Genomic DNA, 26,102 nt, shown 5'->3' with positions numbered 1-26,102 from the left:
TGCTACAAAACAGATCGAGACTCAGGTGAACACAGACCGTAGTTCATATGCAACCCAGTACATCCGGATTTAGGCTCTACCACAAGAAGAGCACAATGCCCACCTCCCACATCGCATCACACAGGAGTAACTGCAACCAGACACAAGCAAGAGACACGCATGAAGAGACCATGTAGGAAATTTCCAAAAGTGATGGATTATGCCTTATTTTTCACTGAGGATTTGAAATGACACTTTGCAAACAGCATCAGCTAAACCACAGCTTCAAATGATCATGGCTGAAGAAAGAAACCACGTAACAGGGTAGTAACATGAAATTCTTCCCTTTCATTTCAAAGGGAAACAAACTGCAGTGATAAATAGTCCAAGTAACACGCTTAAGACTGTAAAGAGCTGCCTTGAATACTTTTGTTAATTAAAAGACAAAAGATCCTTTTGTACAAAGCTGTCAGGTTTCAGGGATCCAGTGGTACAGTGCAATTCATAGTGTCCTGAGAAGCTGGCGGATTGAATGTTCTGCCTTTTATGATACACAGGTACAATGGCAAACAAATTCCTTAAAAGCAATATTCCATGCAGTTGCTCACTTTTGGGACTAAGGGGAGCTAACCTAGAATTTCTAGATTCAGAACTATTTCTGGGGCAGTTTATGGAGGCTTACTTGTCTGTATGAGAAACCCTAGATCTCGACCTGTTTCGTTGATAACTTGGGATGTCTTGCATTTCTTCTGATTACTTGGCTACAGAAGGAATGTGCAAAACCAGGCTTTTAAGTTATCAAGATGATAGGAAAGTGTCAAGTACTGAAAACAACAACCTTCTATTTTAGAGAGGGGAAGAAGTCTCCTTCACAAGGGAGCCCTCTTCTAACGTCCATAGGAGCTGACTGTCCTGCATGAAGAACCATACAGAAAGTACTTAAAACTTTTAAAATAGAAGCATAAAATAAGTAGCATTTTATGAATAATTTTCCTTTCAGAAAGGCTTAACTTTTAAAAAATTGTATGAATAGTCTGTTTCCCTTTTCACATTCACTTTTCTTAGAAATGTCCTTAATGTCTCCTTCCAAAGGATGTTCCCACTTCTTCCCAGTTCCAGTGCTGATCCTCTTTCCATCAACTTCTATACATATGGATTAAGTCAGGATGTAAGAATTTTAAACCCTGAACTGAATCAGATTAGTGAGTTGCCAGACTATTTAAAGACATCAAGAATCGGACTGGCCAGATATAAACCATCACTCCCTGCTTGTGCATCTCATGTCACAGCCTGAAAAATGAAAGCGTGGACATCCATACTCAAGTCCAGCTTTGGCAGTTCTCCCTTGCACAGAGCTGGCAGGGTTATTTTCCTGGCAGATAACCAGGGAACAGGTAAAGGTCCTGGCAGAGCGTGCTGCAGTATTCTGACATTTCTTTGCAGCGGTGGAATTCTGTGCCTGGGGCATAACCTTCTCGTTGCTTGATGTGCCTGTTCACCTGGATGTGAGAACAAAACACCAGGAGGATTAAGACAAGGAAGAAAAACTTCATTGTTTTCTATGCTGGTAGATTATTCTAAGGGAAGTAGTCCCTTATGTATTGTCTTTCTAAATTATAAGGATAATGAACTTGGGTGCAGTTCCACAGCAGCTCAAGTTCCTCACACTGCTGTCTTCACTCCCTCTACCCCCATTTTCTTACCTTTTCTTTACCTCATGTGATTGTGCGGTTATGTGGTGAGCCAGTTCAATGAATGACTCTACCTGAAAGAACAGCTATTTCTATAGAAGGAAAGTAATTCTTGGCAGATTAATTCTTCTCTTAAGTTCACCATGTGACTGCACAAGGAATGGACAAAGTCAAAGAAAAAGCATTTTTACTTTGGTTAAACTGCCGTGGAACTGCATATAACTAAACAGCAGAAAAAGCAATAATTTTGCTATAAACAAGGCAAGAACAATTGCTTTAATAGTAGATTAATCCTACCAATGTGAAGCACTGGAGGGCTCTTCAGATACAAGGTAAGTGCGGGAGAGGAAAGACACTCCTGCTCACCTTCACCAACATGTCAGCCACGTGAGTGTCTCGAGAGTCCTCTGCAAACACAGAGGTGAGAGCCTCAACATACCAGGATCCACGCTTGGTGTTTCGCATGGCTGCAGTGCCTAAGAAGAAACTGTGTATGATGAAGTTTCTGGGGAACGCAGACACGTAAAACCTCCTTCTGCCTTAACTATTAGGGTCTCCCTGCAGTACCTTTCAGACAAGCATATCCACAGATCATATCGGAGCAGGTAGGCAGACGCAGCTTGAGATTTTCTTCCTTGTTTGCATCGCTTTCCTCACAGCCTGGGGAATCTGACCATTCTTTCCCATCTTGCTGATCCACTCCCCGGTCTGTTTCATCTGAGGGGGCAAATAAACAAAGAGGGAGTGGGACAGAAGGAAAAGAAAAGAAAAAGAAGGAATTATCTGTATTTACTGGAGGTAGTTTTCTTGTTCTTCCTTTGTTTGGAGCTCTGGTCACCAACGCCACAACTGCTGCCAAGCCGAAAGCTTTTACATGACTTTAAGTGGTTTTAGCTGTCCTCAAAATTCATCTGCAAGTTCTCCTGCACAAACTAATGTAGATACCATCAGCTGCTGAACCTAATTTGACTATTAGTCCACATGCTGATTATTTTTTTCTCCCCTCTCCTTTCCTATGCAGATCATGGGATAACTGGAAAGCAAAGCTCCTGATAGCTCTACTTCATGCACGGAAGGATTCAATACCTAGAGTTAGAAGTTTCTATTTTCCACTTTTACCTACCTTAGAAATGTCCTAAAGTTCTAAATCCTGATTAAAATCAAGGCTTTCAATATATAACTTCTGCTTCAATCAAAAGCATAAGTTGTGCAATAATAAAACATGCAATAATTTCACCCCAAACTGGAGAGAAAACCCCAGTACATGGAGATTAGTTTAAAACCTGAAGAACATTTCTTTTCCAGCGTTCATTAGTATGTATTATGACAAGTGTAGATATTCTCAATTGCTTGTTTACTTGATGCAGTTCCCACTGTAATCTAGACTAACTGCTTAGTAGTAGTAGTAACTTTAATAGCCCAACTATGTTGTATGAAAAATAAAACTACATTTTACAGGGTTTTTTATATAATTTTGCCCTTTTGTTGCAAGATGAGATTCTATTATTCTACTTCCTAACAGTATGGGTCAGATTTTAGTTTTAGGAGGCATAAGCGTCCACTTCGTCTCATGATGTCTCTACGTTTCTGTCGCCAGATTGTGCCTAAGAAATGCATTTGGATTCCTAACCCGTTTACAGGCAGTGGCATCTCATAATTATGGCACAGGAAAGGGTCAGTTGATAAGTCAGCAGTGTTGTTGCTTCCCTCCAAAATGAAAGCAGCAGTGGGAAGGGTCAAACACGCCAGACTGGGATTGTGGGACACACAGATATAGCCTACAACTAAGGCCCCACAGCTCAACATTTCATGACTGCTTCCATCAAGTTCCTTCATCTCTTTAAGGGAGCAATGCAAATTTTTCCATTTTGAACTACACTTTTTAAACGTATTTTATCACACAACTCCAAGTGCTTTTCATTCTTCCTAAAAATTCCATATACTCTTCACAGTGCATGTTATTTCAAATAAGACTCAACTTTACAACCAAGCTGTATTATTCACACTGTCATCATCCCGTAATATAGTCAAAACCTTTCTGATTAAAGCTTCAGAATTAGATGTCTTCCTTTCCTCATGCATTTGTCTTCAAATACCATTCCAGTCAGCTTACTAACGTAATTAAAAAGTATAAAGCACTGGGTTAGATATTCCTCTGCATACCAACCCCTAGTATATATCAATGGTAACCGTCACCCAGATTGAACCAGCCTGTTTAAATTTTACTCAAGGTCCCAGAACAGCTGTTTTCCCAATTGATCTAAATACAGTAAATTGCTCTAACCACCTATTTGTCATTATGTAGAACCACAGAATAGTTAGGGTTGGAAAGGACCTTAAGATCATCCAGTTCCAACCCCCCTGCCATGGGCAGGGACACCTCACATTAAACCATCTCACCCGAGGCTCTGTCCAACCTGGCCTTGAACACTGCCAAAAAACAGTGGCCCGTACGGGGATCGAACCCGCGACCTTGGCGTTATTAGCACCACGCTCTAACCAACTGAGCTAACCGGCCTGCCGGCATGGCTTGCTTTTCCGGATCAACTACTACATTGAACACAGATGTTAAGCATATACAGTGCATCATTTTATGTCACGTCATAGTGAAATGTGGCAATTTGTCCTTTCCCATTCCTTTCTGTCACTGCTGGGTTTTGATCCATGACTGTAGGTGGACTATTCAATTCTTTAGGAGACTTCTGCCAAAGGCCCTTTGGAAATCAAGCAGGCTGTAACAACTCCTCTTCATCTACAGTTTTTAATGTGTCATTAATAGAAGATAGGTAAGGCCTATTACACAAACTTAGGGGAAAAAGAATAACCTATGCATTTTGCATTCAGTTTCAACTGGTTCCAGCTAACTTGCATGGCACAGAAGGACAAAGTACTAATAACAAAGTTGCCCACACTATATATTTGAATTCTGCTATTGAAAAAAAACATCCTTTTGGCTAGCCTAACCTTTGAATGCTAACATTCAAAGGATAACAAAAGGATACACATTTCTGTTGACAGCTCAATTACTTTGAAATTAGCTTTCCCCCCCAGATATTAATCAAGATTTAAGAGAGGTTTACAAAAGGCATTCTCCCCCTCCGCCTTTTTTTAATTGAAGAAAGATTTTCCCTTCAGTCACTCAAGTCTCAACCCTTTGCCTATTGCAGTATCCCAGTTCTACAGCATTTTGCATAGAGAGCTCCAACTCCAACTGAAAACCTTTTGGGGATAGGAAGGCCAAGTCTGATTTGCCAACGTTGACAGACCCATTATTATAAGATTACGGTCAAATAAACCTGATCAACTAATTAGGTCCGCTGCAAATTCTGGCTTACTACACCTATTTCCACAATGTTACATGTCTGCATATTCAAAAGTACCTATATTCAATTCATACTGTAAATGTGCACGTTATAATATTCCCAAATGCTTAGTTGAAGTGATTATTTTTGATTGTAAAAATACTTCATGTAGACTTTAGGTTTTTCTCTGCACTGGGATTAAATGCGAATAGATAACACGCAAAAGGAATATCCACCTGGCAAGAGAACAGACTATAAAGCAGCTCTGCTAAAAGTGAAAAAGAAGGGAAACAATTCCAAGGAACAAGGGAAAATAAAGGGGAAAAGCATACACGCTAGCAAGAACTTCACACAAGGTAAAAAGCAAAGCTTTCTAAGACAGAACTCCTCTTCAGAGTATCTGCAGTTTCAGAGTGACCTCAAAAAGTCCAAACAGTTTAAGGACAAATTTGGTCATCAGCAAATTTGAAAAGTAGTTCGTTACAGATGTGTTCAGTTACAAAAGGAGGGAAAACAAACAACAGAATTAAAGAAAATGCAAACAGAAAGAGTGGAAAAAGAACAGGTCTGTGAGAATCAAGAACTATCATGCACAGTAGTTAGGTAAGAATTCTATGATAGTATGTGGAAAAGGGTCTAAAGCATCTGGAGGTTGAAAACAGGACAGAATAAAGGAAAAGAAAAAACCCACACATTTGGAGCCAACTGATAGCTCAACAGATGACAAAAAAAGAGACACAATGCATCCAGGATCAAGAGACAGACAGGACCTCAGACAAGACTCCAGTGTTAGTGTACCACTCCATGCTGTGCTGCAATTTGATGTACCATATGCCCCACTCCCCCTACTGCAGGCATAGCAAGAGAAAGCCTCAATATATGAGTTGGGATATAATAGAGCTTTGTATCACTAAAGTGCTCTGGGGTCTGCAAGTCAATGCACACACCTCATGCAGAGCAAAAGACACTTACAGAGCAACAGATGCAGTGGCAGCAGCAGGGCAGAGGGAGGTGAATATGGGTCCCACTTACACCTGAGAGAAGCAAAGAGGAAAGTTGACAGCAAGTTGAATGTGAGGGTGTGTATGTGTGTAAAATGAGCCTTAATGGCATGCCAAATACATGGCTTTTAGTATTTAGGAACTCACCTCCCCGGCAGGCCTGAATAAAGAACATTTTGGGCTTATTCTGGAGATTTGGACAGTTTGCATTATCAAAAAGCCGGAAGGCCTCCTGCAACTAAAAGAAGAAAGATGATAAATATTACTCACTGCAGCCTTTTGTGAGCCAAACCCAGTCTCATTTTGCTTCCATGTATTTATAGAACCATAGAATAGTTAGGGTTGGAAAGGACCTTAAGATCATCCAGTTCCAGCCCCCCTGCCATGGGCAGGGGCAGCCCTCACTAAACCATGGCACCCAAGGCTCTGTCCAACCTGGCCTTGAACACTGCCAGGGATGGATCATTCACAACCTCTTTGGGCAACCCATTTCAGTGCTTCACCACCCTTAAAGAACTTCTTCCTTATATCCAATCTAAACTTCCCCTGTTTAAGTTTTAACCCTTTACCCCTTGTCCTATCACTACAGTCCCTAATGAAGAGTTCCTCCCCAGCATCTTTATAGGCCCCCTTCAGATACCGATCATTTCTGTTATTAACTCTTGATATTTTCTCCTTTATCTCCAGACTCATCACATAACTTTTCCACCCTCCCCCCAAGCTCTACTAGTTTGAGTTCATGCACTCTATGTAGTACTTGTACAAAGAGAGAATAGAGTAACTTCCCTTCTATGCCACTCTTTACCTTACAGACCTCTCATAGACAGCCCCTTGTTCTTTTTCTCCTATAAGCCCTCCTTTTTAAAATAGAGAATCCTCAGTCTCTCATCATTTCAGTTTTGGGTTTTTTATCTCTTTCCATCATTACTTTCAAAGAGATAACATGCAACAACATAGCAGGACACAGCAATATACCTGCAGTAATTTGCCATCACTGCCATAAACCCCACCCTCCACACCATGGGAAAGTAAAGCTACAATGCAGGAATCCACATCTCGATGATCTGGCATCTTAGAGAATCTCTCCAATGCATTCTGCATCTCCTGGAAGAGAGAGGAAACAAACATGTTTGATGCTTTCCAGACCTGCGCAGGAAAACTGGGGCAATATACGGGGAAAAACGCAAGCAGTCATTAAATCATAGCCTGGCTTGTGTTGTAAGGGGCCTTAAAGCTCATTCAGTTCCAACCCCCCTGCCACAGGCAGGGACACCTTCCACTAGAGCAGCTTGCTCCAAGCCTCATCCAACCTGGCCTTAAACACTGCCAGGGATGGGGCAACCACAGCTTCTCTGGGAACCCCATGCCAGTGCCTCAGCACCCTCACAGGGAAGAATTTCTTCCTAATGTCTAATCTAAATCTACCCTCTGCCAGTTTAAAACCATTCCTCTTGTCCTATCTCTACTTGTTTTTATAAGAAGTGCCTCTCCAAGTAGCCCTATTAGGTACTGGAAGCTGCTCTAAGGCCTCCCCAGAGCCTTTTCTTTTCCAAAATGAACAACCCCAGCTCTCTCAGCCTGTCTTTATAGGAGAGATGTTCCAGCCCTCTGATCACCTTTGTAGCTCTCCTCTGGACCCACTCCAACAGATCCTGTCCTGTCCTCCTGTTAGGAAATAAAACCTATGTACACCAAATTTACAGGGCAAAAGATGTGTTCCATTAAAAAAAAACCAGCAAAATATTCTTGTGTGTAATATTGAGTCCTAAGGATAACACTGCAAAGTTAGAATCACTTAGGCTGACAGGGGAATGCAGCAAGTATCCAAGCTGGTACATATGCATTCAACATAAGAGAAACCAACTTATATTTTTATACAGGTTTTACATCGACACTTGAGTGTGGCTGGGATACTGGAGCAACTTAGCAGATACATATTCCAGTATTTCAGGCATTCAAACACTAGTGATCAGAACACAACAACAACTAAAAGTGGAAAGCTTTAGGAACTCTGACAACATGGCAGGTGCAATATAATATTGCAAAAGATGCCTTCTTGAATAAAACACACTTTAACAGGTTCTGTAACACTTGGTTTCATAGGGATTTAAAAGGACTAAGAATGAATGAGGTTGAAGAAGGCTGTAATTGCATTCCTAGAGGAAAGAGAGTGGCTTGATTCAGTCAGTAATGGAATATTACCAATTTTCCTAACACAGCCACTTCTCTAACAAAATGAAGACTGAAAGAGTGGAACTTAACTGCATAGATACTGGAAGACTGGTAAATGGGATGGCAGTTGACTCCATCAGTGAAAAGACATGAAAACACCACTTACACTTTCAAAGACTAGGTGAAATATCTGCAAAGATTAACCTTTAGGATAGCAGAACACTGGAGAAGTCCATCTAGAGTAAACTGGAGACCTTATTCATTTGTGGCTTTAACAGACATGCCAGGTGCAGCCTAGAAATTTTTGCCCCTTGCATCAGAGTCAGGCTAGAGTAGTACATCCTTTCTGATCGTACTTTCTATCCGAAGTCCTCTGCCTTCCAAACTTCTTCATATTTGTCAGCATGCAAGCAGACATCATCCCATTTAGTCTTATTCTGTATTCATAAGTGACCATTCACATCTTCCTGTTCGAGCTTTATTATACCAAAGGGAACCTCTTAGGAAGTTTACGTAATAGCTACAAACTCTCATCCATACTGGTTGCGAAGTATTGGGATCCACCCACTTTACCTGTGCAGTCTGATCATGGAAGACAGTCACTTGATACCCAAGATGCTTGAAAAGCATCTCGAGGGAAGTACAGTCCACATCTCCCCCTGCACGATACTCCAAGTCCTTCTCACTGCTGAAATGGACATTGCTGAGAATAAGTGCTAAGCCTCGGGGCTCTGATATCAGTTTATACGCCTGCAAAGAAGATGTAAGATTTGTAAATTCTGACTACATAAGGGAAGCGTTAGAGCAGAACAGCAATCCTTACATACCAGCTTGATCCGCAGGATTTCTGGATTGTGGAAGCACAAAACCAGCAGAGGTCAAATTTCTGAGGTTTCTGTTTAGGTTGTGTTTTTTTTTCTCTGTGTGCTTGTATGTGGGTGTTATTTGGTGTTTCCTTTTGTTTGGTTGTGGTTTTTTGTTATGGTGGTTTTGGCGTTTTGGTTTTTTATAGAACAACTGTTTGTATTGCAAAGGGTCCCAAAGACAACTGTAGTTGCAAGTCTCCACAACTGCTGACCCCACAACACCACTATGAAGATGTGATACTAGCTTGCCTTATTTCTCAAAGAAGCACACAGCATTTCAAACTGTGAACTGGGCCTTGCTAACTCTTTTCCCTTTTCCCACCCTCACTCCTGCACAGCCCTGTATATTTCTGCCATCCCCATGTTACCTTAGGACAACACAATGTAAAATTTAATGTACATTTCCTAATTGCTGCTGAGAGCAGACACAGATGTAAAATAGCGTGTGAGTGCAATTCTAACAGCAAGGAACTGCCAATCACTGATCCTGAAAGTTATATAAGCAGGTTAAAAGGGAAAGAACTAATTTAAGAGAGGTTTGCTCAAATTAACTTCCCTCTCTCCCCCCTCCCACTCTAACAACAAGTCTGTTACTAACACTTGTGTGAATTGAAAGTGAAATTTAATACCAAAGGGGCATATCAGGTTAGGTGCATCCAGGCTCAGCTGTAAAAGGAGCCAAGTTAATAGTAAAAAACCCAAACCCAATCTGCTTTGCTGCAGATAGAGCCTGTGAGAGAAGTGTTAAGTGTTAATATATTGTGTAACCTAGCGAAGGGTCTGCCCCATTATACAAAATGATTGCTTTTTCCCTTAATCCTTAATTATCCTTTTTTTCCCTTAATCCCACCACAATTTATGCTTAACAAGTTGAATAAATAAAAACTAATTAGGCTACCTACATAACTTCTAACACTGCAGATTAGAAGTTCAGGCTGTTCTAGCCAGCATCTAATCCTAATCTGGTTCTTGAGATTAAGGAGAGACTCTTCATGGTACAGCTGGCAACTAAACTAGCCAAGACTGTGACTAGTTGAAGCACAGCCCTAGTTATCTTACAGTCATTTGCAAGGTGTGTCATCACACAGGAGATGAGGATGCAAACAAATATATATGAGGCAATAAGACTGACAGCTTACACAGAGCAACAGAATAGAGGACATTTCACAAACGTTCTTCACCAAAAACCAGAGGCAGAGATTTGTACAGCTACAGAACTTCTTGACATTTGTAAACTAGAACTACATCAAGTCAAACAGAACTGGTAACACCTCTCAGTGATGCAAACAGCACAACACTGATCTGCATCCCAATGAAGCAAGCATTTAGACTCAGTTTTAAGTCGCAAACGTTCAGTTGATACATCCGAACACCTCACATCTTTCGTATCTCAAGATTTTCTCTCTCAACTACTTACCAAGTGCTGATGATCATGATAAAATTTGGGAGTGCAGTATTTCACTTGAGGAATCAGGGGACCATCTCCATTATCCAAAGAATTTTCCATTGGTTCTGTGCAAAACAAACATATCAATAACAATAAAAAACTCCAGCTACAAAGCCTCTGCATTAGGACAGTAACTTGCAAATTTTCATCTATGTGGTCTTAGACATATTCCTGTATTATAATATTCATACCTCTAAAAATTCTGTTTGAACAGGGACTACAGACACACAATGAAACACAGCAGGGAAAAAAGACTGGAATGGTATACTTATTTTTTATAGTTTTAACTGGCAACTCTTTTTCGTCTTGTATGTTGGTCAGCCTTATCTAAGGCCTAGCAAATTTGGTTCTAGAGTATGAAAACATAACTCTCATCTAAAATTAGAGCTGTGAGCTTTCTGTTGCTTTGCACAGTATGTTATTTCTTTCACAGCCAAACCACTGCTAGAAATACTCAACTAGAAGAGTGCTTTTCCTTTCATAAAAGGCCTCCCCCACTGGATACAATGACTTCTATTTTGCTGAACATGTGTGTAAATGATCAAACCAGATGTTTCTAACTGCCATAAAGTGCAATGCCTTTTTCTGTTTATCTGCCTCTGAACAACCCTTTCCTCTGGATAACAGCAGATAGTGGGAATGATAATCAACTATTTGCCACTTGCTGACAAAACACTCACTCCCCTGTCCAGAAGGGACAGATGACATTCACGATCTCCTCTGAAATCCTTTTGCAACCTTTTACATAGCTTTCCTAGTTAAAGGAACCTATGCTCTAAAAAACCGAAACAATCCAACTTTTGCACCTAAATAAAATAGAAAATAATTAGGAAAAAAAATTAAAACAAGGCCTTCAACATTTGGAGACTTGTTTTTTAACATCAGATAGAGCTCCTAGTAATGAGCATATAGTTAAAGCTGTGGCTGGGGAACATGAATACTCCAGGCATTACAAGGGGCAACATAAAAACTAGCAAGGAGATTCATTCTAACAACTAGTTCCCTGATCTAACTCACAGATTCCTGCTAAAGAAAAGTTGATTTGACACTTGACAAAAGCTACAGAAATGTAAACTGGGGTCCATGTAACATATGAAAGGCCTTGTACTTAAACTTATTTGTCAAGAAGGAAGTCTAAGTTAAGGAGTACTGCTCAAAATTGGTATCTTTTCACATTTCTATTTCAATTAAACTTTACTACAAATCTTAAACAAAACTCTTCCAAAATCTAAACTTTTACTGACATGTACTACTTGAGCAACAAAATTTCCTGCAAGAATAAGGGAAGCTGATTAGAAACCCCTTCGGTTCTCTATTCCAATATGCCATTTCATTTTCTAGCCTAATCCTGCCTCCTGCATCTGATCATAATATAGCCAGTTCACTACCGAGTTTGCATTCCTGGGATGGACAAAGTGGTGGGAAGCTTATCTCTAGAACTAAATTAACAGAGTATTAAGAAACCAAGCAGATAGTAAGTCAAGTGCAACTCACCTATCCAGCGCGGTCTCTTTGAATTACATGACTCACTGATAGGGATTGGAAGATTTGATCCATAACGGTGTTCAAGCTACAAAACATTCAATAAATCTATGAAAAGAGTTGCATAAAACAGCTATTTCTTAATCTGCAATACAAGACTGTAGGTATTATGGAACACAGACACATGCATTTACATACACATATACATCACTTAAAAAATATGATGGCTCACACCAAATGAAACATCACAACAAGACAACAACAGCATTTTCTGTCAATTCAAAGTTTCTTCCCTTCTTTGCTCATCTCTACTCCTACCCAAGTTCCCAGTTTGAAAACCTTAACACTGTCATTATATCCTCCTCATTTTTGCCAAAAATGTATTTGTCCAGTGATTTCCATCTTTCTGTTTGCTTTCAAGGTTTCATTTTCATGGCAAACAACTGGGAAAAGTTTCACGATCGCTTTCCCTTGCTCTCGTGGGGGACTTCAACCTACCAGATGTCTGCTGGAAGTACAACACAGCAGAGAAGAAACAGTCCAGGAGGTTCTTAGAGCTTCCTAACCTATCTGGTGAGTGAGCCAACTAGGGGAGATGCCTGGTTAGATTTACTGTTGGCAAACAGAGGAGGACAGTGGGTAATGTGATGGGTGAGGCCCTCTTGGGCAAAGCGATCATGAAATGACTGAATTTTCAATCCTTGGAGAAGTCAGGAAGAAGGTCAGCAAAGTGTCCACCTTAGACTTCTGGAGGGCCGACTTCGGCCTTTTCGGCACGCTGGTTGGCAGAATTCCTCAGGAAACATTACTGAAGGGCAAAGGGCTCCAGGAAGGCTGCATGCTCTTCAAGGATGAAATCCTTAAGGTGCAGGAGCAGGTGGTCCCTTTGTCCTGAAAGTCAGCCCGTCAGGAAGAGACCAGCCTGGATGAACAGGCAGATAGTGCTGGAACTCAGGAAAACTAAGAGAATCTATCACCTGTGGAAGGAAGGGACTGTCACCTCATGAGCAGTACAAGGATGCTGTTAGGCTATGGAGAGAGAAAGTTAGAAACACAAAGGCAGAGATGGAACTAAATCTGGCCACTGCCATCAAAGATAAAAAGTACTTTTACAAATATATTAGCAATAAAGGAGGGCTAAGGAGAACCACCATCCTCTGCTGGACACAAGGGGTAACCTAATGACTGAGGATGAGGAAAAGGCTGAGGTACTTAACACTGACTTTGCCTCTGTCTTTAATGGTCACACCAGCCATTCTCAGAGTACCCGGTACCCTGAGCTGGATAGCAGAGACTGGGAGTTGACTGAAGTCCCCATAATTCAGGAAGAAATGGTTAGAGACCTCCTGCTCCACTTAGACATATACAAGCCTATGGGACCTGATGGGTTCCACCAAAGAGTGCTGAAGGAGATGGCAGAGGAGCTCACTAAACCACTCTCCATCATCTATCAGCGGTCCTAGTGTAGTGGGCAGGTCCCAGGGGACTGGAGGTTGGCCAACATGACAACTCTATGCAAAAAGAGCAGGAAGAAAGACCCTGGAAACTACAGGCCTGTCAGCCTGAGCTCAGTGCCAGGAAAAGTCATGGAGCAGAGGATCCCAAGTAAGATCATGAAGCACGTGCAGGAAAACAGAAGGATCAGGCCCAGGCAGCATGGATTCATGAAGGGTAGGTCCTTCTTGACCAACCTGATCTCCTTCTATGAGACGGTGACCTAACTGGTGGATGAGGGAAAGGCTGTGGACATTGTCTATTTGTATTTAAGTAAAACATTTGACATTTTCCCACAATATTCTCCTGGAGAAACTGGCTGCTCATGGCCTGGACAGGAGGATTCTTTACTAGGTTGGAAACTGGCTGGATGGCCAAGCTCAAAGAGTAAACGGCATCACATCTAGGTGGCAACTGGTCACTAGTGGCGTCACTCAGGGCTTGGTGTTAGAGCCAGTGTTATTCAATATTTTCACTGATGATCTGGATGAGGAGACCAAGGGCACCCTCAGTACATTTGCAGATGACACCAAGTCAGGGACTGATGATTTGCCAATGGACAAAAAAGCTCTACAGTGGGATCTGGATAGGCTGGATCAATGGGTTGTGGACAGTGGTACGAGGTTCAACAGGCAAAGTGCTGGGTCCAGCATCTCAGCCACAAAAACCCCATGGAACCCTCCAGGCTTGGAAAAGAGTGGCTGGAAACTGCTCATGGAAAAGGACCTGGGGGTGCTGACTGACAGAGCTGAACGTGAACAGCTTGTGCCCACGCAGCCAACAGCATCCTGGCCTAGATCAGAAATAGCGTGGCCAGCAGGAGCAAGGAAGTGATCATCCCCGTGTACTCAGCTCTGGTTAGGCTTCACCTCGAATCCTGTGTTCAGCTCTGGACCTCTCACTACAAGAGGGACACTGAGGTGCTGCAAGCAGGTCCAGAGAAGTGCAATGGAACTGGTCAAAGGCCTGGAACACAAGTGTGATGAGGAACAGCTGAGAGACCTTTGGGGTTTAGTGTGGAGAAGAGAAGGCTCAAAATGACCTTATCAATGCATATGAGTACCTCTAAGGGGGACAAACAGAAGACGGAGCCAGACGTTTTTCAGTGGTGCCCAGGGACAGGACAAGAGACAATGGGCACAAGCTGGAACACGGGTTTCCTCTGAACATCAGGAAACAGGTTTTTTTACTATGAGGGTGATGAACACTGGAGCAGGTTGCCCAGAGAGGTTGTGGAGTCTCCAACCTTGGAGATACTCAAAAGCCACCTGGACATAGCCCTGGGCAACCTGTTCAAGGTGACGCTACCTGAGCATGAGACTTGGACCAGGTGACCTCCAGAGGTCCCTTCCAACCTCTGCCATCTTGTGACACTGTGTGACACTCTCTTCCTCCCAAATTCCTTCCCCTCCTCTTTCACTATGTGTACTATAAGTTTCAGTTTGCAATAAAACCCCATCCTGACCTTTGTAAACAACCTTTTTTTTTTCCCCATTTGAAAAAATTATCACTTTGCACCCAAACCCAATCTGAAATGCAGTCCACCAGTCTCAGTTTTTAAGAACTGCTGTACCCTTGCAATCCCTTGGCTCAGGCTGGATGCTGTCTTCAAGATTACTGCCTCCAGATGCTGCTGTCTGGTTTCTCGTAGAGCTTCACAGAATGCTGAGAATGCATTAGGACCTCTCTTGGGCAGCAAATTGAGGAATTCCACATTTTGGCTGAAACTTCCAGGCTTGGCCTAGATCCAGAGAAAAACAATGCATACTCTACTACATTAATTTATGACTAACAGCATTTGGTTTTGTATCAACTATATCCCTTAACTTCAGTATTCTCCTGTCCTTTCCGTTATTAATCAAACTTCTTTCTATAAATCAGTCTCCATTTGCTACAGTAAACAAACCACTTTCTTTCAGCCTTCTCATAAATGGCCTCTTCCCCTTGACAATGCAACTACCTTTTCATATTCTAACAGGAACCTCAACTTTCAGAGCACTGTTGACTAGAAGTATGTACAGTAATAACTCACCTGTGCCTTTGCAGAAATATGAAAATACTTGGCCCTTTCTCCTGGTAACACTTCTTCATTAGTCCACAGAAGATAACCAGCTCCATATATTGTATCTTGCTGTAAGCCCACTGAATTTTATTTTACCTAATAAAGTAAATTAACAGCTGATATTCTAAGGTACCTATTAATTACTTCTTCCTTTCTAGCAGGCCAGTAGATCTTTATAACACACTTAGGAACATTAATCATCTAAATTTTTATGTCTTCACAGTCTATGACTTTAAGCCATAAATCATAATTAAGAACACAAGCTGACCTCAAGAACTGGATTTTAAGTTTTACTGAAAAGTTAAGAAATTTCCATAATGTTTAGATTCTGCACTTTGTAGGTACAGTAGTCAGCTTTTGGCAGACTTATTCCCGACTCACAGGACCACAGAAATATAGAATGGTTTGGGTGAGAAGGGACCTTAAAGCTCGTCCAGTTCCAACCCCCTGCCATGGGCCGGGACACCTTCCACTCGACCAGGTTGCACAAAGCCTTGGCCTTGAACCCTGCCAGGGATGGGGCATGTTTACTTAAACACCAAAATAAAGAAATATAGCACTTTTTGTATTTAAGGCAGCATTAAGGTATCTCCTTATGAAACTTCCACATCCACTTCAGGTTATACTAAACAATAGTCAGCAAACATTCAGAAGTGAAACATTTTTTCTTTATTCTTTCTTCAAAGTGTATATAATTGAAAAAAATTATCAAATTGTTTTGTATCGTTCTGAATAACCTAATTTAAATTCATGCCTCTAAGTGCCTACCCTCTCTCCCCATCTTTGACATCAAAGGAACCTGCTCCTATTTATTAGCTCTTCTCCAGTATACACATACAAACTCTTTACTTTTTATATTCCATGTGAGCTCTCCATCCTGCAAAACTACCTTTGTCTTCAGAGGCTCTTTCTGCACTATCCTCCCCTCTCACCTTTTCCTTACATGTGGTAAAATTTCAGTACTGGTTTAGCACCTCACACTTGAAGAAATTTCATCCTTCCTTGATCTCCCTGAGCTCCTTGGTTTATTTCACTTTCCTTAGATTACAAAAGTTTATTTAAGTGAATTTGCCCTATTTCCAGAATCATTATTCTTCTGCTTAGTTTAAATCAAACCAAAAGGACCAGTATAACTGTTTTTAAGACAAGATGATTTAAAACATATTTATCCAGACCTTAATAATTTCCTAACTTCTTGGGGAAGCAGCAGGCTATACAGAACCAGTCAGCTAGAATATCCAGGAAAATCTACACTCTATCAGCCTCGGTGGCATTTGTCTCCTCCTATTTCCACTAAGGTACCTGATGATTAGCATCACAATACATTTTCAAGAACAGGCTACCTAAAGGCACTCCCAAGACTTTTGTTCACATTTCAGCCATAGTGGAGGACTACTACAAATTCACAGACATTCATAGAAAATTGAAAAGCAACACAAAGTGGTTTTAACCCAAGTGATCTTTTTTTTAAATGCACATTACTTTGTATCTATAGCACTGTTATTAGCACGTTCCCTTCATTTCTATCCTTATTTCACAGTACTACTATTCCAGTTGTCAGTGCTTTCCTTCTTCCCCACTGTATTTGTTTTCATTGTAATGTCCAGATTCATACCCTGCAACAGTAGTTCAAGTCGCTTTGTTCTCTTGCTCAATCTGCTATTGCTATTTATATATATTTAAGCTCTCAGTTATGTGTGTAGGTTGTATTAGGCATAATTTTTTCCACTAAGCTATTGCTATTTATCTGACTTACCCATGGTAATACCTTTCTCCTTACCGACAATCCATTACTAAGTATTGTTGCATCTCCTTTTATGGAATTACACCTGAAGGGGAAGATTCCTCTAGTCTGCTTCCCCTGTCGCAGCACCATTTTGCCAAAAAGACTCTTTTCTCTGGCATTATCCCACCTTTGGGAGGGCTTTTTCTTTCTTTTCCTTTTTCTCCTTTCCTTTTCCTCCCCTCTGTCCCCCTTCAGTAACTAACCGCAGGCTAGCAACTGAACATCCCTACTAACCACCCATACTTAGCATAAATTGTATTATCAGCACTGTTTTCAGCACAAATCCAAAACATAACCCCATACTAGCTACTATGAAGAAATTAACTCTATTCCAGCCAAAACCAGTACAAACAGATCTTGATTCATTCTATGACTTTTCACTGTCTTGCTGCACCTTTGTCCTCCTTCACTAGGGATCTGAGCTATTTCAGGTGAGACTGCCTGCATCTCCCAATTACCTAGCACAGGTGCCCCTAACAGGTCCCCTGAATAATTTCACATTATGTGACACATGTGAGTCAAAAGTCATCACAAAGTTATTTCTTCATTACTTCTGAAAACCTTATTAGTCTAAGGTTCACACCATGTGCAGCAGTGCCCAGAAATAGCTCATAATTCTGTTTTTACAACAGGACCATCAATCCTACTAAGGAACTAAAAAGTGCCTCAATTGCTTATTTGAGTCCTGAGATGCACCTGACATACACCTTCAGTCACTTCCTTTCCAGGCTGCTTTCTCTTTGAAGACTTTTACCTTCATCCTGCACACACTTCAGTGCATTACCATGCCTCTGGGAGCAATCCCAAGATAATTCCAGTGACTTCTCTTCATAGTACCAACTACACAGGATAAGTTAACAAAAGTGTATGAACGGCATTCGCTATGTGAGAGTGAGGGTGCTGGATCATGTAAAGCTCTTCATGCAATTAAGGAAAACACAGATGAAGTACAAATTCTTTAAGTGGCAGGTGACACAATAAGCTGATTTACAATATATTACTTATTTTCACAGTACTCTTGGGGAAATAGGTGTTATTTCTACTTCTACAGAGGGAGGCACAAAATGACAACAAAGGACTGGAAGATAACTACTGGACTCACAAAGCACAGTCTGCTGCAACTCCAGCATGCAAGCCAACGATTTAGTAAGCCCCAGTCAAAATTAGTATCGCAAACAGTGGCTTACAGTTCTCCCGTGGGTTGCAAGCAAAACCCACATGCTTTGCACGTTCCACACATGTAATCACATTAGAATAAGCAGCTTATCATGCTGCCACTGCCAGGAAGGACACCGAGCTTAACTAGAACTCGAGGTTAAGGCTCGGGTGTAGCCGAGTACAACCTGCATACCTGTATAACTTCCACCATCTCCGCGGTGATGATGTCTTTCTCTATCATATGCTCCAGCAACTCACTTAAAAGCAGCTGCTTTGCCAGCAACACCCGGTTCTTCTTTAGCGCTTCCTGGTGACACCGCTGCATGCCGCACGCTTCCCTAGCGGGAGAGGTGAGACCTTAGCGCAACTCAACTGTACGAGCCACCCTTTCCTCCCGCCCAAGAGCAAGCGGACCGACCCCGCCGCCAGCCGGACAACGGCCGGAAGCGGCCTGCAACACCCGCGCCCCCCTCGGCTCCCAAACCCGCACGGGCCGAGGCAGGAGCAGGGCTCTGCGTGCCCCCCCCCCCCGGGGCCCGGCTCCCACCGAGCGGTGCGCACCCATCGCACCCCGGGACTCACCGCTCCCCGACGGCCACGGCGACTCGGACCGCTCTGCCTCCGCTCACTCACGTCCCCGAGGCAAGCGCTCCGCGCCACAGGACGAGCGTCACGCGTGGCGGATGGGCGGGTGTGCGCATGCGCGGGCGCGCCTTGCGCCGGTGGGGTTTGTGTCTCTTCGTGCCTGGGCGTGGTGGGTGCGGGGTGTGATCATGGAAGTCTTGTGGTGCTTAAAGGGGCTGCAGGAAACCCGGAGAGGGGCTTGGGACACGGCCTGTAGGGACGGGACAAGGGGAATGGCTTTAACCTGCCAGAGGGGAGATGAGATGAGCTCTTAGGCAGAAGCTCTTCCCTGTGAGGGTGCTGAGGCGCTGGTGCCCAGAGAAGCTGTGGCTGCCCCATCCCTGGCAGTGTTCAAGGCCAGGTTGGACACAGGGGCTTGGAGCAAGCTGCTCTAGTGGAAGGTGTCCCTGCCCGTGGGATTAGTCTTGCACATCAGAGTAATGGGAGGGGTTCTATGTGTGGGTAGAATAGCAAGTATGCAGCTTTCCTTGCAAACAGAGCAGTTCTGTGATTGGCTTTTGGTTGGGGTTTTTTGTTGGATTTCTGTTACAGGTTTTCTGTTACGTCTCTTGTTAACACACATTTCAGGTGAAATCAGCGGAAATTGATAGAATCACAGAACAGTTAGGGTTGGAAAGGACCTTAAGATCATCCAGTTCCAACCCCCCTGCCAAGGGCAGGGACACCTCACTCTAAACCATGGCACCCAAGGCTCTGTCCAACCTGGCCTTGAACACCACCAGGGATGGAGCATTCGCAACTGCCCTGGGCAACCCATTCCAGTGCCTCACCACCCTCACAGTAAAGAATTTCCTCCTTATATCCAACCGAAATTTCCCCTGTTTTAACTTTTAACCCGTTACCCCTTGTCCTGTCACTACAGTCCCTAATGAAGAGTCCCTCCCCAGCATCCCTATAGGCCCCTTTTAAACACTGGAAGGCTGCTGTGAGGTCTGCACTCAGCCTTCTCTTCTCCAGGCTGAACAGCTCCAACTTCCTCAGCCTTTCTTCATACGGGAGGTGCTCCAGTCCCCTGATCATCTTCGTGGCCTCCTCTGGACTTGTTCAACAGTTCCATGTCCTTTTTATGTTGAGGACACCAGAACTGCACACAATGCTCCAAGTGAGGTCTCACGAGAGCAGAGTAGAGGAGCAGGATCACCTCCTGCGACCTGCTGGTCACGCTCCTTGATAAAGGGTTCAAGTAATGTTCCGTAGTTAAATGGGAGAAGGGAGCACGTGGGTTGTGCAGAGTACACTTGAAAAATTAAGGGAGAAACAAATGAAAATCCTTTTAGCAGAAGCAGATTTACAGCTCTTGTCACGTAAAGCTCCAGATAGTTTTTCCTTGGTGCACAGGAGTTTCACATGCTAAAACTCAACACAAGTCCAAAGGCTTGAATAACTTGAAAAGGTAAAAATCCCAGTGATCAAAACTGGTGACATTTTGGCCTTTGTTTTGACCAGTTTTTGTCTTGTGCTGGCTGCCTGAATTTCTTCCTGACTCCTGGCAGTTTGGTGCACTCAGAAAGGTCCTGGGTGGCCCAGTTCACACTCTGTTTCTATTACTGTGTGGTATACATGTGTTGTTTTTGATTGTGGTTTGTTCTTTTGTGTTTGCAGATATAGGAGGGAAATGCACAAAGTGGTTGGCTTTAAAGAAATCACACTTCATCTATCAGCAGATTTATATCTCATTCTATGATAATAGTGTCATCATAGCTGCATCATTAATGATAGTAAAGTGATTCAGTTGTAGATTTAGAAATTAAACTCCACTTTCTAAGCCAAGATTCTCAGATAAGCTGAATGCAGGCAAAAGCGTGGCTTTCTGGGGTGTTTCTTTTGGGAGGAAAAACTAATGATGCCACCAGGTATTTTTAATGTGGTTTATTTATAAACAACATAAAAAGGGTTTTGGTTTGTTTTTTCTGTTTTTGATCTTAAAAGAATCAAACAATAAGAATTTATTTACTTCTAGCCTGTGGTTTGATGGTTTCTCATATGAATTAAAGGTGATGCAGTCATATGAGACACAGCTTTGATCATTGCTGCTCTCCTTCATAAAGAGATTCAGACCACCTTATTTCATTGCTTATATTTGGACACTCGCCAGACATGAATGATTCTTTACATGCTTCAGACTGCTTTAACCCTGCACAGCCTATCAGGTTAGCTCTGTTGTAAATGACCGCACAGCATCACTGATCAGTGAGAGCTGAAACCTGGCTTCAGCCTAGAGCCACGAGAACACCACATGTGCCTCAAAGCTGTTATTCTCCAGGGTGCTCTGCTGCAGCTGTGGCCTTGGCAGATGGACTGGCCCTTTGCAGAGTCCAGAGAGAAGCCTCCATGCATGGCAGCATTATGGAGAGCTGGAGGTGCAAATGCTTGCCATGATAACAATAAAGTATCTTGAGTCATCTGTTTGGGCCTGTAGTACAGTTGAAAAATACACCCTCCTGTAGAGCTGCAAGGAGCAGGGGTTCAGGCAGAGGACATGTATGTGTGTACACATCCCACTGCCAGCTCCTCTTACAGGAAAAAAGCTGCTATTATCTCCCTCTTGTCCACCACTGCAGGCTGTGTGGGTAAGAACCCTGTGAAGGTACTGAAGTAATTTCATGGTGCCATGCTTGCCATCAGCTTTTCAATCCCAGGAGACAAGTATGAGGTGGTGCCAGCTTTTAGATGAAGACAGCCATCCTTCCCTCAGTCAGATGTAGTGGAACACAGCAAAGGATGCCCAGCAAGTGCAGCAGAGGGGTAGCAACAAACAGTGTAGACTATAAATTTGTATTGCTGCAAAGCAGCAACTCGGGGGAACTGCAGCCTCAGTCTCTCAGTAGGGGTTTTAGGGTGACTGATGATTGCAAAGCTGTTTGTAATGCACAGGCAGAATCTACTTAGTGCTGTTTCTATTTTTCCCCTATCCCAGGCAACTTCTCCTGACTGCATCCTACAGTCCTTCTTCAGAGGTCCTTTGGAAACCTTTTCTCAGGATTCACATTCCTCCTCCATAAAGGTGTCTCTCCAGTTTAAGAATTGTTGCCAGGTATAACATGTCTTTCCTCCCAGGGGTTTTATGTATCTGCTAAGACAAAGCACTGTGGTATTGCATTGGTTTGTATTTTGTGCAAAAGGTTCTAGTGACATTAGAAGCTGTGCCTCTAGCTCAGCTCTGGTTCAAAGAATAGTGAGGCAAATTTCTACAGTTTCTGGTGTGAAATATCTCAGCTCTTTCACCTTCCCTCTAGGAGCATTCTATATTGGGCAGAGGATTTCGTTCTGCATTCCTGGAAGGTGAAATGAATCATAATATGGAGGGCTGGAAAGCATCTTCAAAGACATCATCGTTGACAGCACTCTCATAAGCAGGTGGTGGAGTGAGTGGCTCCAGTGGTTCAAACCTGTCTTCAACACCTTTCACTTCATGGATATCCGAAACAAATCGCTGCAGTCTTGGGGGCAGCACCAGCTGCAGCTGCATCCTGGGTCCTGTGTCTGTCTCAGAGGTTCGCACTGTGTCTGATGCCACTGACATCCTGAGAGCCTCCACCATAATCTCTTCTTGGGTGGATGATTCAATAACTACGTTGTAAGGAGGAGGCTCATTCAGTGGCGAGGGCACTAAGCCTGGATTGGATGCAATTGTCCATATTGCTGGAACTGACATGGTCATCACTTCCTCATAGGTGGGTGCTTCATAGGCAGCGTTCACCCTATGCACAAAAAGAGGAATGGCAGTTACAGTGATTATTTTACTGCTTAGTTTATGCAGAAGCAGGTAGTCCAGATAATGTACTATTGGGACCAATCAATAGATGGGGCTGAGACATTATCTCTCACATGGGTTTACTGTATGTGATATTGTGCCACTGGATCAGCTCACTTGTACAGCTAACTTAGTATCTCGCTTCATGGTCTAGAGAATGGCTCATTCATTCTCATCCACATGCTCTGGAATAAGTGAGGAAACCCACACTGTTCAGCAGTGTCCTAGGTTTGGCATGATGTCCCTCATTTTAAATCTCCTACCAGTTAAAATTTACTATTAAGAACTGCTACTAAGTATTTCTTGGAATAAAACAGGACCTTGCTTTTTTAATACATTAGCTCAATGTTTGTCTATTTTTAAAAGGAAAAAAGCCCAAGTATTTTCATTTAGTTTAAAAAAGACTAATTCTTTTGTATTAAAAAGAGTATCTACAGAGGAAAATGTTATTTTAGAAACATTTTCCTTTCTAGGTTGCATTTTTAAATAAACATACTAATTTTCTTCTAGTGAGTTCCCAAGCTAGCAAAGCTCAATATAGACTCCTTTTTACTTACTCTTTCTAAAAAGAAACAATAATATTTTGCCCTCTTACAAACCCTGTATTTAAGAATGTCAAGTCATTTATGAATATGATAATGATTATGTGGAGTATACAGACAAGGAAGCAAAGAGACAAGTAAACTCTTCAACTGCAGTAGGTAAATAGGGGTTAAAATTAGATGACACTGAGAACCTGCAAATGTGCGTGAAGCCAAAAAGATGTGGAAGAATTCAGAGCCTCTCAAAATCAGGGCTTATCAGCATGCAATTGGGTGTTTAAGACTGGAAACACTCCCAGTTACAGGTTCCTTTTTAAAAGTTTGCTGAGGCACAGTTGCTTTACAGATAAAGTTTATAGAGCTAAACCCAGCTAAGATTCAGTATTGCCTCAGCAGTTTTTCTTTTTCCTTGTCTGACTCATTGTTTGGCAAGACTTAATTACTCAAAGAAACATAAAACTGGGCCTGGATCTGTTTAACCCTGGAAATTGTTAGTGGATCAGTTCCCAGAGGGGGGGAAGAAAATATATATCGGACAGAATACAGGACACGCATGGCAGAGACATTTGCAACCTCCACCTGAAGAATGAAGGAAAACTATGGAAAAAGAACTTTAGACTTCTGGAACAGAGTCTGTGTTTTGTGTCCTAGGAGAAAGACAGCAAAACAATATGTAAAATGGCCATGACTCAGGAGAGAGTTAAAGTAAGAGGAATAGCCAGGTTGCTGCTTACCCTGCTTGGTTTTGCCTGTTTGGAGATACCTCGTTTGCGTCACGTCGCTGTCGATTCCTCAGGTAACACTCAACAAACACACTCAGCAAATAGCCGATCAGGCACACTCCCCCTACCCCTAGGAAGAAATAGCCTACTGGATTGATGTTGGATGAAATGGCCAGCATGGTGACCCCAATGAGAAGAGCAGCAGTGAAAAGAAGCAACAAGGCTTGGCGGATGTTCTTCCACTGTGTCTCTAACCACATGGCAGTACAGATGCTGGTAGCAGACACTTGAAAACAGATGAGCAGTTAAGGGGACAGACATCTGTGGAAGATGGAATAGTTTTTTCAACATAAAACAGAAGTCATAAGTATCATGACCAAAATAAGAACATACATACTTGAGTACATGCCATCATGAGAACATGCAGCTATGCACATACATAATATCCTAGGGAAATGCATCCATAAATGCATGCCAGTGTAAATGTACTAGGATTTCCTATGTGAATGCATACTGAATAATGGGAGCATTTGATCACACAGACCTAAAATGCATAAATAGACCATAAGCACTTATTGCCAGGCTCATCTAAAAAGGGCTTCTTAATAGAACTTAGAGCAGTCTAGGATGCAGATTTGTCGTTATTATTAAACACAGAGTAACTTTAAAGGTTAATTCTAGGACGTTTGTACATTGCATAGCAAACATTCAGATACTAGTTCAGATCCTGGAAGTAGCCTTATTAATGGGGCTTTCAGCTCTAGTAAATAGAACACCTAGCTTCAGTGTAGCATTATAGCAATAACATTACTTTAGGTTCTAGATGTAGCTGGTTTTTGCAAAACGTAGGCATGTGTTTGAATATTTGCCTATATCGTCAGTTCTTTTTCCGTTGATGTGATATTTTTGCACTGTCCTCAGGCATGAGAGCCCCTTCTGTCCCCCACTCCAAACCGCATCTCTGGGAAGAAGACAGCAGTTGCACTGTGTGCAATCAATACGAAACACATACCAGGGATCTGTATTCAACAATTTTTGCATGTCACTTTGCATGTGTTACACTAACCTACACATATCCCACTGTTTTGATGAAGACACTGTCAAAAAGCATGACAAAAGCATGACACAATGGGCATTTTTTTGCACACAAAGTAGGTTGCCCTGTTAGAGCATAAATAGATACATATATATATATATATATATACACAAATGCCAGAAAAAGAACTACATTGTTTTTCAGGTTATACTTACCCGAGACAGGTTTCGGTAGGTAGAAACAGTCATGTTTTACGTTCTCTCTTCATCACAAGGAAAAATGTGCAAGCGCTTTTGTCCTTGCTCCTTTTCCTTCTGACCTGAGGATGGGACACTGGTAAAAACTCTCCCTCCTTCTGAGTTTTCTTCTAGGGAGGCAATAAAGATTTCTTTTGAAACTAAAAGCCAGCCACTGCTGAATGATGGGAAGATGCTGTTGTACGAGTTTTGAGTGTGAAACCTTGTTTTTCCAGGTTCTTAATCCAAGGCACTTTCTAGACGATCACATACCTTCTACGCTTTTGCAGCTCTTCTAGGTCTATCCCACAAAAGCAGGAAACTCCTGAGGAAAGAGGGCGGAGTGAGCAGTGGGGGAGTGCTTACCTGTGTCGGATCTGTTTGGTCTGCTTTACTTTAGTGAGATAAACCGCCCTGAAAACTATGTTCTTCCACCACCACCACCCCGCGAACCAGAGGAATCTTGATCTCTGCCTCACAAAGCAGGAACGGCTGCTGGCCCAGCCCATGTCACGTGGCCCACACATAACTCTTATGAGTTCTGTAAAATGGAAATCTGTACATTTTTTGATCCTGATTGCGTGCTGTTTGTCACATGTTGTTTTATCCCGTTTGATTTTACAAAGGAGGCAATGGTTTATTATTTCACAGAGGGATGAGTTAAATTCCTTTTTATGCCCTGATGTGTCTGGTAATGAGGGATACTGATAAGCAACAGAACAGGTAC

At 42.4% G+C, this 26,102-nt stretch overlaps 2 protein-coding genes and 1 non-coding gene across 7 annotated transcripts; all 3 read right to left on the bottom strand.

Annotated features, from left to right (window-relative positions):
• Window positions 1-307: 307 nt before the first annotated feature.
• CASP2 (caspase 2) lies at window positions 308-18,849 on the bottom strand. Of its 5 annotated transcripts, none has more exons than XM_057415958.1 (10): window positions 18,634-18,846; window positions 15,008-15,175; window positions 11,953-12,028; window positions 10,429-10,523; window positions 8,719-8,895; window positions 6,949-7,077; window positions 6,121-6,211; window positions 2,238-2,387; window positions 2,037-2,146; window positions 1,282-1,478 (listed from the first exon to the last, which is right to left on the bottom strand). In XM_057415958.1, exons 1-10 carry the CDS (start codon window positions 18,763-18,765, stop codon window positions 1,344-1,346), a joined length of 1,263 nt encoding a protein of 420 aa, XP_057271941.1. In that variant the 5' UTR covers window positions 18,766-18,846; the 3' UTR covers window positions 1,282-1,343. The 5 variants fall into 5 exon arrangements, 4 of the variants coding, with proteins under 4 accessions (XP_057271942.1, XP_057271941.1, XP_057271944.1 ...); XM_057415961.1 differs by lacking the exon at window positions 2,037-2,146 and adding an exon at window positions 5,945-6,006 and having other exon boundaries at window positions 1,352-1,478; window positions 18,634-18,849; XR_008972972.1 differs by adding an exon at window positions 5,945-6,006 and having other exon boundaries at window positions 1,440-1,478; window positions 2,037-2,387; window positions 18,634-18,848.
• TRNAI-AAU (transfer RNA isoleucine (anticodon AAU)) lies at window positions 4,115-4,188 on the bottom strand. Its single transcript has one exon. It is a non-coding gene; the product is annotated as a tRNA-Ile (tRNA).
• A 2,987-nt stretch (window positions 18,850-21,836) lies between the features above and the next one.
• TMEM139 (transmembrane protein 139) lies at window positions 21,837-25,870 on the bottom strand. The gene is made up of 4 exons (XM_057415992.1): window positions 25,742-25,870; window positions 25,355-25,458; window positions 24,116-24,424; window positions 21,837-22,786 (listed from the first exon to the last, which is right to left on the bottom strand). The coding sequence occupies exons 3-4, from the start codon at window positions 24,361-24,363 to the stop codon at window positions 22,378-22,380; spliced, it is 657 nt and encodes a 218-aa protein (XP_057271975.1). The 5' UTR covers window positions 24,364-24,424; window positions 25,355-25,458; window positions 25,742-25,870; the 3' UTR covers window positions 21,837-22,377.
• Between the last annotated feature and the right edge of the window lie 232 nt (window positions 25,871-26,102).

This window comes from Pezoporus wallicus, unplaced genomic scaffold (genome assembly GCF_028554395.1).
Source record: "Pezoporus wallicus isolate ANWC-B61680 ecotype Strahan unplaced genomic scaffold, APGP_CSIRO_Pwel_v1 contig_6814, whole genome shotgun sequence".
Lineage (NCBI taxonomy): Eukaryota > Metazoa > Chordata > Aves > Psittaciformes > Psittacidae > Pezoporus > Pezoporus wallicus.
This window is presented reverse-complemented; position numbering and strand designations above follow the sequence as displayed.